This window comes from Nannospalax galili, unplaced genomic scaffold (genome assembly GCF_000622305.1).
Source record: "Nannospalax galili isolate Female #2095 unplaced genomic scaffold, S.galili_v1.0 scaffold85, whole genome shotgun sequence".
In the NCBI taxonomy this organism is placed as follows: Eukaryota; Metazoa; Chordata; class Mammalia; order Rodentia; family Spalacidae; genus Nannospalax; species Nannospalax galili.
The window spans coordinates 11,978,051-11,989,084 of record NW_008358866.1 but is presented as its reverse complement, the minus strand read 5'-3'; the positions used below and the strand labels follow the sequence as shown (position 1 = coordinate 11,989,084).

The 11,034-nt window shown below is 39.1% G+C and overlaps 1 protein-coding gene across 5 annotated transcripts in view; it reads left to right on the top strand.

The window, feature by feature from the left end:
• Pon3 (paraoxonase 3) overlaps positions 1 to 11,034 on the top strand; it is a 48,977-nt gene that overhangs the window by 34,701 nt on the left and 3,242 nt on the right. For 4 of the 5 annotated variants that reach the window (XM_029558311.1, XM_029558310.1, XM_017795456.2 and 1 more), the window contains 4 exons: positions 4,111 to 4,237; positions 8,883 to 9,083; positions 10,418 to 10,499; positions 10,744 to 10,872. In XM_029558311.1, coding sequence (XP_029414171.1) covers positions 4,111 to 4,237; positions 8,883 to 9,083; positions 10,418 to 10,499; positions 10,744 to 10,872 — 539 coding nt within the window. The remainder of the gene's footprint in view (positions 1 to 4,110; positions 4,238 to 8,882; positions 9,084 to 10,417; positions 10,500 to 10,743; positions 10,873 to 11,034) is intronic. The other variant, XM_029558313.1, reaches the window with a different exon arrangement.

Here is an 11,034-nt window from a genome sequence, read left to right as displayed (position 1 = left end):
TTTCTGATATTTTTTACTTTCTCATTACTCATAGCTCCAAATTAATTTGAAGATAATGTATATGGGTCTATTGAACATGTGAGAAAATAGGAGTAGAAAAACTTCACTAATGTTACTAACAGCACTAACAGTAATGGGGAAAGTCAAATGGAGGAGTTTAAATTAAAAAGTTTTAACATAAATGTTGTTTTAATTTTCTAAGTACATATTGCTGTTGTACTATTCAATGTAAGTTTGCTGAGAGTAGTTTCAATAAGTAAAAGAGACTGCCTGAAGACTGCCTCTACTTATTTAGATCATTTTCATTTCCAGTCTTCTACACTAACAAATTTGTTCAATTTTTTTTTAAGTGGGCACTATTTAAAAATGCTTGAATACTGTTTGGTTAATTGGGTTTAATATTTCCCTGAAGTCTTATATATACTTTTTATCTGCTTAAAAAGACTTGCTTTAAAAGATAATTGTACCTGACAATTTTGCATTGCTTTATAGTTTTCAAAGTGCTTTTGTATTCTACAGTTTGTTCTTTAAAATAAAACCCTGGTCTCAATCTAAACACTTCCCTTATCTCTCATGTGCTCAGTCAACTCACTATAATCTTCTGGCCAACTTACCTCTGAAGTATTTGTGGATGTCTACCCTTTTCCATCTTGCTGCCATCAGTCACATCCAAGCCCACAGCTTGGCATCCATGGATTCTGCTTTGACCTCTCATTATCTTCTCTCTTATACAACCTCAATCGGTTTACCTCAGTCTGTTTTCACAACAAGACTTATTTTACACAAATCTGATCCCATGCCTCTCTCTTACTATTCTCCATATCACTTCCATTATTCTGATGGACTAGAAGGGACTGTGTGTCCCAGTGATTCTCTTACACTTCTCTTGTAGCATCTGTGAATCTTCTCAGTCTTCACTAGACACTAGGCTATCCTAGTTCTTCTGCACCAGCCATACTGGGTTCCTCTTAGTTGTAAAATACCTCATACCTAGAGGTCTTTTTTTATTGAACTTTTGAAAATTTCATGCACTATATTTTGATCATATTTACAGCCTCTCCCCCATCTGCATCCCCTTACTACCCCCACCCAGTTTTCTGTACACGAATATATATATATATGTGTGTGTGTGTGTGTGTGTGTGGAGAGAGAGAGAGAGAGAGAGAGAGAGAGAGAGAGAGAGAGAGCCAAATTTGTGTCCCCAAATGCCCTTCAGTCTGGATCAATCCACTGGAGCCTGGTTAACTTACTAAGAGTCACACCCTTAAAAGAAATTGACTCTCCCCTTCCCAGAAGCCATTGGTTTCCAATAGTTATTAAGGAGGGTTAGAGTTCCTTACCCACTTCCCCACATTTGTGCTGGAATGTTGTCTGGCTTGAGCTTCCTTGGTACTGTGCAAACTATCACCATTGCTATGAGTTCAATTGAGTAGCTTTCCAGCTGTCTGGAAAGCTAAGTCCTTGTGGTCATTTACCACCTCTGGCTCTTACACTTTTACTGCCTCTCTTCCCTGAGCCTTTGCAGAAGTTTGATATAGGTGTCCTATTCAGGGATAAGCACTCTGCAGTCTCTTATGCTCTGCACATTCACCGGTTGTAAGTATGTGTGTTAGTCACCATCTGTTGCGTAACAAAGCTTCTCTGGTGAAAGTTGATAGATGCATTAACCTGTGGGTGTAGCAGTAAGTCTTTTGATGCGTTATTCCTTCTGCCTAGAATGCCTTCCCACCACTTCTGGTTTGCTTTTCCTCTAGTCAGGCTTTAACAAAATCTCACCTTCTCAAGGACACCTTTGGCCACTTGTTTTAGGTTATATACCTCCTTATAATTTTTCTCAGTGTAGTCCTTCCTTAATACTCAGCAAAATGGCAGCTCATGCTATTGAACCCCTTTTCCTTTTCCACTGTAACTCTGTGGAAAGTTTTTCCCATTTTGAGATCAAACCTTAACTGTCATTCTTGAGTGGGTGCCACTCTGTGAAGAAGGCATTCCTTTACTACTCTTTTTGGCAAAATTTATTTACTAGTTTTTCCTCATTTTTTCTGTAGAATATAATCATCACGAAAGTGTATGTTACTTGTTACTATTGAAATATGAGAGTCTAGAATAAAATGGGAACTTAGCACCCTCATCCATTCCTTGAGAAATGTTTATAATTCTATGAGAATGTAAATAGTTTCACAGTAATTGTTTTCCAGTTAGAATATTCTAACTTAATTGCAGCGCAGTCTCTTTAATTTCTTGTTCATTAATTTTTAACTAACTTCATAAAAGAATAAGAATAAAAAAATATGATTTATTTAAAAAAAAATGGGAACTTAGCAAACAGGTGTTCAGTGAATAAGTGAATGGATATCATAGTACACAGTGCAGATATTGATACATGTTTTAATAAGACAGAGAAACTGGAGTTGAGAGAAATGTAATGAAGCATGACTTGAATTCTGCTAATACATGGTTGATCCAGAACTGGAGGCCAGGTGGTCTCACTTACCCTATGTCTTTTACTGGGGTGAAATTAAGGAACCAGCCTCTACTTAAATCATCCTCCAAAGCTACAGTTTCTTTACCTGGCACTGTAGTGGCAGAAGACACTCCACAGAATATGTAATAAATTGTTGGATTAATCTTGAAACTACTTCACTGCCTAGGATAATGTCAGAGTTAAGGTTATTGGCTATTTTAAGATGGAATTTACTCTCAGTCATATACCCAGGCTTCCAGAAGTTGAGTATATTATGACTGACAGCTTATTTTATTCCTTAGTCACCTCATTTAATTATGCATCTGATCTATCAGGCCAAAATGTTACACACAAAAGTACGAATGGAGTGAGGAGAGAGAGAATAAAATTATCTTAAAGCATTTGTCTCCTATGTGGAATAAAGAATCCAGACGAGGCATAAAAATGGGTAAAAGCAGGAGAGCACAAATGATTATCACATTGTATCCCCTAAAGGTGTCTGTTTGGGGAGTAAAACCCAGTCTGTGTTCTGTTTGCCAAGCCCTGGGCCCTGGAACACTGATGGATCAGACAAAAAGAAAGCTTCACCTATGAGGGGGCACCTCCCTGTAATTTGCAAGAAATCTAGTTCAATGTGTTTCAGGCACCCTGTGAATAAATTTTACATGTCAGGGCTCAGACTCCATTACATACTTGGGAACTACAGGAAGGAAACAGATAAAGAAAGCAGAATCCCACTGTGAGAGGATGAGGGGAGGGGATTCCCTTCAAAACTCTTGAACTAGAACTCTTGATAAGGCAGAAAGCAGTGCCCTGGGAGGTCAAGGCACTACCTTTAATCCTGTTCATAGCAGTTCGCATTTCAGTATGAAAACAGGTAGGTGCGAACATTCTTGAGGTTAATGGTGCCTGGAATTAGCTGGTTTGTTTCCTTTAGCATGTATATTTACTTTTCATGTCCATTGAGTTCACTAAATGTTGTTATTGCAACCTCTGGTATTTGACTTGTGCTAGAAATTCATTTTCTAGCTGGGAAAGAAATATTGCTTAAAGTACTTACACTGCCCTGAGATTTCTTCAGCTTCTGTCATAAGGTAGACATTTGTGACCCACCCCAAAATTTCTCAGCAAAGGTTTGCTTGCTTTCACTCACGTACTGAAAGACCATCTAGGGAAACTACACCCATGTTTAACTACCCCTGTAATTCTGTATCTTCTTGCTAGAGAGGGTATGCTCCTGAGGCTGAAGGGACCATTGCACAGACACCTGTATTTTCCTCCTTTGTTTGGTGTTGGTAAAATTACTGGGTCACTTCTCATTTGAGTTCCAATTTCTTCAAAGACAGAGGGTTCTGGCATTTTTCTTAATTTAATCCAATGGGCTGTGAGGATCACATGCAAAATACATGAAAGAAACTCTTGCATAGTGCTACATGCCTATTGTCCCAGTCACCCAAGATTGGAGCCTAGGTGTTCAAGATAAGCCTGTACCGCAACAAGACCCCATCTCAAAACAAGACAAAACCAAATCCTTGGCAGGTGACCAGGTTGCTGTGTTTTTTTAAAAAAAGTTCAATAATGGTTGCAAGAGAGGTAAACTTCTTTGAAAGTATATCTTTCTTTGAAATTATGTATTTTCTACTTAGACCACACCGTGTATCTTTATGTTGTGAATCATCCTCACATAGAGTCCACTGTGGAGATATTTAAATTTGAGGAACAACAGCGTTCTCTCACACACCTGAAAACTATAAAGCATGAACTTCTCAAGAGGTATGAAATTTAAGTATTGTGTATTTCTATTTATTTTGCACCTCTGCTATGTGCATTGTGTTCTTTGGTTCAGTCAGTAGGCATTCTCCATCTTTTGTTTTGTGACATTTTTTTTTCTAAAGCTTTCTAAAGCTTCCCATGGTGGTACTGCCCAGCACCTCACTATAAATTGCTGTGTTTGGTATTGAATATCTCTATATTTTCCAACTTTTTGAAAGCACTTTAATCCCATAAAGGTGCTCAATTAGATTCTCCGCTCTAATTCCAACCTCTTTACCACAGCAACTCAATACCCACTACTGTGCTCTCTTTAAACACCTACTCCCTTTTCTAGTTGTCCTGGTAGGTTGTATTCTGTGAGCCTCACCCACTAGGTGTTACAACCAACCTCCAGATGGGTTATTTCTTTGCATCAAATTCTTTAAAGAAAAATTTGATAAAAGCCTATAGACACTTATAAAAATTACATTTATTAAGTGTTGACTGAGTTTCAAGTACTATGCCAAAATATTTAATTTAATGCTCACATAGTCTTTTGAAATAAGTGTGAGTAAACTGAGTCTCAGAAAAGTTGTGGGTCAGGTAACTTGTCCTGTTTAGTTTGTGACTGGCATGAGCATTATATAAGCCTGGGTCCATTTGAATTCAAAGCTGAACTCTCATTTGAAGTGGTCAACATCCTTCTTACTGCATTCAGAAAAATATGTCTTCAGTGGATAGACTATTTCAAGTCTGAAACAAATGATAAATAATTTCATTTTTATGAAATAGACTCGGCACTAAAGGGCAGGTCCAAACAGTCAAGGAAACGAAGACTAGGGAAAGAAAAGGAAGGAAGTTGATCTCCGTTGCTCTCTTTTTCAACATCTCCTGTGAATTTCTCCCCATAGAAATTGAGGGCAGTAAAAGCAGAAGGTTAAAGAAATAAGGGAAGTTGAAGTTATTGAACTTTTTCCGTAATGTGTCGTGTCAGCCATAGTAGATCAGGGTCACAGGCAGGATTGCTGGGAAACTGGATGAGACAGCCTTTGCCTCAATTTCATCCGTAAAATGAGAATTTTTGCATTGACCTGGTTCACCTCATTGGTGGATCATGCGGAACATATGAGCCCACAGGAGGATTTCCTAGAAAACACTGCCTGAGGAAGAACCTGATATGGGGGTGTTCAATACCATAAATGTGAGTCAGAGACCAATTTGACATAAAGAAGAGGGAATGTTATGAGTTGAATTATACCCCACAAAACAGATATGCTGAAATTCCTACTGGGAATGAATACTTTAGAATATGACCTTACCTGGAGATAGGTTCATTGCAGAGGTAATTTAAGATGAAGTAAAGGAACATTCTAAATCCAGCATGGCTTCTTACTTATAAGATGGTAGACCAAGGGCTGCAGAGATGGTTCAGTGGTTAAGAGCACTGTCTGCTCTTCCAGAGGACATGGGCTCAGTTTCCAGCACCCACATGGCAGCTAACAACCACCCACAACTCTACTTCCAGGGTATCTAACACCTTCTTCTGGCCTCCACAGATATTGCATGCATGTGGCACACTTACATACATGCAGGAAAAACACTGTACACATAAAAATAAATTAATACTTTTTTCTAAAAAAAGAAGACAGACCAATACATAAGGAGAATGGCATGCAAAAATGGAGTCTAACAGTGGAGAGGGAGATATCCTCAATCCAAAGAAAGCAGGAGCTAGAAAAGACATAGACAGATCTTTCCACAGAAGCCACACTTGATTTCAGACCCTTACCCTATAGAACTGTGAGGGAGTGACTTCTGTTGTTTTAATTCATCCAGTTGATGGTAGTTTACTATGTCAGCCTTGGGAAATTCATACATTAAATAGTCATGCAAATGCCTTGTCAAGTCAACCACTGTTAAGTGCAATTGACCACTTGAAATCATGGAATTATCCTCCAAAGGCAACATAAGCCTCATTTCACAACAATCTGACCAAGACAATAAAGAGATATGAGTTTATACTACAGCCCCAATCTCCCCTTAATCAAAGGTGCCACAAGGGCCCGTCCCACCTTTACATGCCCAGTTGTACATGCATACATCAAGCCTGGTGGTATCCTGAGCTTTGACAACAAGAAGTCTAAGAGACTATAGGCCCACAGCAGGCATAAGGTAAGGAAGGTGCTGGGAAGTGACACCCACACCCCGCAGAAGCAATTGAACTTGTTCCTACTTGGCAGCAGAACAAAGAGGGTAAGGTTAAAGGATCTAAACAGGGGCTCTAGAGGTGCCATGATACATACATTGACCAAACAAGTACACAGGACAGAACAAAGTGTTACAGAAGAAACTATGTAGGGCACAAGATAAGACAGTATTGTGATTTACTGTGTCATGCAAGAGCTTTGGAGAGAAGGAACACTCAGGCTGAATTGGGAAACATGAACAGCCCAGTGACCTGAGAATACAGTTAGGCATCAAGACAGTGAATTTCTCCTAATTCATCCAAATTTCTTTCCTTAGCTTATTTTTATATATATATATATATATATATATATATATATATATATATATTAATCTTTGGGCTGGTGAACTGGCTCCATAGATACAGGTACATGCTGCAAGTCCTGATGCCCTGACTTTGAGCCCCTGAACACACATGGTAAAAGGAAAGAACTGACTCTTACATGTCGTCCTTTGACCCCTACACCCTCCCCCTGTGGTACATGCATGCATGTGCAAGTACATGTATGTATGCAGACACATAAACATATGATGAATAAATAAATGTATAAAACCTTCAGTCTTTTAAATTTATTGTTTCCTTTTCCAAAATGGAAATGCCTTTGTTATTTTCACTGGTTGCATTATAAGATTGTTTTAAAATCATTTAGCTGGGGCTGGAGAGATGGCTCACAGGTGCAGAGCACTGGCTGCTCTTACAAATGACCTGGGTTTGATTCCCAGCACCTACATGGCAGCTAACAACTGTTCATAGCTCCAGTTCCAAGGGAATTTGACACCCTCTTCTGACCTCCATGGGCATGGCACAGCATGGGCACACTTACACACATATAGGCAATACATTCATACACATAAAATAAAAATAATACATAAAATATTAAGAAAAATAATTTAGCTGGACTTGGTAGCACACACCTTTAATCCCAGCACTCAGGAGGCAGAGGCAGGCAGATCTCTGAGATCTAAGCCAGTCTGGTCTACATAGTAAGTTCTAGGTCAGCTGTAGCTGAAGGGAGACCAAAAAAAATTATGTAATTTAAAAATCTTAACGGTATCAAAGAACAAAAGGAAGACTAGCAGTCATTGTCATTACCAACTTAGAGAAATGATAGAGGTCACGAGAGATTTGTTTAGGCTCCAATAAAAGGAAGGAAAGCCTGTGGCTCAAAGCCACATGATTTGGTTTCGTCTCCTTACTCAGTAGGTAATTAAGGGACCCAGTTTCATATTTTCTTCATTTAGGGCCCTAGGAGAACCACAATTCTATACCATCAGAATTGCTTGTTGTTATGAAAACATGATATAAGACTTTGGTTCTCCAAGTCTTCCATTAAGAGACACACATGGCATCAGGGGAGGTGGCTCAGTCAGTAAAGTGCCTGTCTGGCAAGTATGGGCAACTGAGTTTGATCCTTAGTACCCATGTTAAAGAAGGTAAGCATGGTGGTATGTACTTTTAATCCTAGTGCAGGGGAGGCAAAGACAGGTGGATCCTTCCTACCCTACTTGGAGAGTGTCAGGCCAACAAGAGGCCTCAAAAATCAAGGTAGACATCACCTGAGGCATTTACTACATCTGAAGTTGACTTCTGATTTACACACACACAGACATTCACACATTCACACACACATGCACATATATGCACAAACTCCCACACACTCACATGCACATGTATGTACACACACACACCCAGAATCACACACTCATACATACACACAGACACTCATACATGTACACTCTCACATACACTCACATGTACACACACATACACACACATCCATGTGTGCACAGACACACACAGAAGAAGCCACACATATTTCATTTCATTGGTCAAAGTGAGTCACATGACAGTGCCTAAGTTTAAGACTGAAGTCTAATTCTAGAGAAACAAATCTATAACTATCACACAAAATCATCATTAACATCCACAAATCAAATGCGTACAGAGTTTATTTGTATATTTATTTCTGTTTGCTGAAATCTGTGGATGGAAAAAGAAAATCATAACTGGCTAGAAGAAAGAATGTCTTAAGGTAAAATCTTTACTTTTTTGTAAATTTCTTATTGAATTTTTTCTGTATTTCATGAGACCATCTTAATCATTTTTAATCGTCTTTATATGCCTGTCCCCATTGGCACCCTCCCAAAGCTCCCCACCCCACTGGAATTCATACATTCTGTCATTTGTATCAAGGCCTTTCATGTCAAGTTGGTGTCCCCAGATGTCTGCAGTGCAAGTTCATCCACTGGGGTCTAGGCAACCTGTCTAGAGTCCCTCCCTTTAAGAAAATTAACTCAAATCCATCTTAATTCAACTTAACTTTTTAAAATCAATGAATGTGATGATCTGTGTAGTTATTAGTGACTTTGACAACAACTGAGATATTCAACTACCTTATAGGTTTCTCTCTCTTCTCCTTAGTGTGAATGATATTGTGGTTCTTGGATCAGAGAAGTTCTATGCTACAAGAGACCACTACTTTACCAGCCACTTTTTGGTATTTCTTGAGATGATCTGGGATCCTCACTGGACTTACGTTCTTTTCTACAGCCCAGGAGAGGTCAAAGTAGTGGCCAAAGGATTTAGTTCCGCCAACGGGATCACAGTCTCACTAGACCAGAAGTACGTTGTTTAATAATATTTCTGCCCTTTGCTTCGTCATTTTGAAGGGTTCTTTCCCTTAAGACCCAGTTGCTTCCTTAGTCAAGTAGTCAATATATGAGTGGAGGGGTCAGATGTGGCCGGAGTTCAAACTAAATGGTGATCCTAAGCAAAGTATTTATGCTCTTGTGTTTCAGGTTCTTCCAGTAGAGTCGAAAAACTATGATCCTTGTTCTAAATTCTTACATAACTAAAACACACTCTTTCCCAACATGCTTTTTAAAAGCAGGATAAATATACACTATCTCTGCCCTTGATGAGGTTAGAAGGTATTTAACCACTTATACTAGGTCAGGTTAACCAAAAGCTCTTTTAAAGAGGGAAGCTCACCTCAGACTAGACATCATGATAGTGTAAGTTTCAGGCTTACTGATTTATAATAGCAAATAATTCCATGACTATTTTTAAGCAGCATGAAATTTTATAAGAAAACACCCTTAGTAAGCATTTAAGGTTTGAAGACTTTCAAATACTTTATTTATTATTTTTATTTTATGTGTATGAGTGTATTGCCTGCATGTAGGTAAGTGCACCCGTGTCATGCAATGCCCACAGAGGACAGAAGAGGCCATCAGATCCCCTGGAACTGGAGTTATGGACAGTTGTTAGCTGCCATTAGGGGCTGGGATTCAAACCCAGGTCTTCTGCAAGAACAACCAGTGTTCTTAACTGCTGCGCTATCTCTCCAGCCCAAGTTTGAAGACTTTTAAAAACAGAGAAGTAGCATGAATATTAACTTGTAAATGCAAGATCATAAACAGACGATCCTTGTAGATCATCCGATTTAAAAACACAATTTCACTGAGCTTTTTTGAGACAGGGTCTCCCTGTAGCCCCAGCTGGCCTGGAACTCACCATGTAGACCAGGCTGGCCTTGAACTCACAGAGATCCACCTGCCTCTGCCTCCCCAGTTCTGGGATTAAAGGCGTGCACCATCACAGCTGGCCTCCTTTGTCTTTTTAAGCCTTGAGATTCTTTAGCCTTAGAAGAGACCCTCTTGTTGAAAGGAGACCCATTCAATTGAAAGAAAAACTGTAGTTCCTAAGTAATGAGATTGAGCCTATATATCGTCTAGAATACTAATTTTGTCCCTTTAGAGTTATATATTTCATATTCAAAGCTGATTTAAAACATTTCAATAATATTAACAGTACCACCCTAGTTCTTTTTCATAGTGTTTTAGAAAGACATCATAGTACTCCTTCAAACTAGTGTGAATTTTCATACTTGTTCTCCAAAATAAGAGTTAGTGTCATTACTAACTGATGATACCTAATTGTTACTTAACTTACAGGTATGTCTATATAGCTGATGTGACAGCTATGAACATTCATATAATGAACAAACAAGATAACTGGGATTTAACTCAAGTGAAGGTAAGACTACCCCAGCTGACCCATTCAACAAGGCCTCCTATATTACACTTGACTCAGGGAAGTGTTCCTTAAGGAGCCTTGACTATTTCATGGCAGTGCAGGGGACATTGCACTGTCTTTTTAACATATAATCACAAAGCCCCCTAAAAACACCAGCATCCAGTGCCAGGAAGAGCTATTAGAATGTGGGGAAGATAAGGAAGAATGTCGAAATAATGTCCTCACTATGCCCTCTTTGCTGAAGGTCATACAATTGGGCACTCTAGTGGACAACTTGACTGTTGACCCTGCTACAGGAGATATTTTGGCAGGATGCCATCCTAACGCCATGAAGCTGTTGATCTATAACCCTGAGGATCCTCCAGGGTCAGAAGTAAGTGTTGATACTTCCTTGAGCTCACAGACAAAACTGCAAAGAATGAACAATTTGTTGAGATGATATGGGAGGGTTTATGTGGGTCATATTTATGTCCCAGAACTGAACAAATTTTATGTATGAAAAGAGTAGAGCTCTTGACCTCCCTTTTAGGCCGCA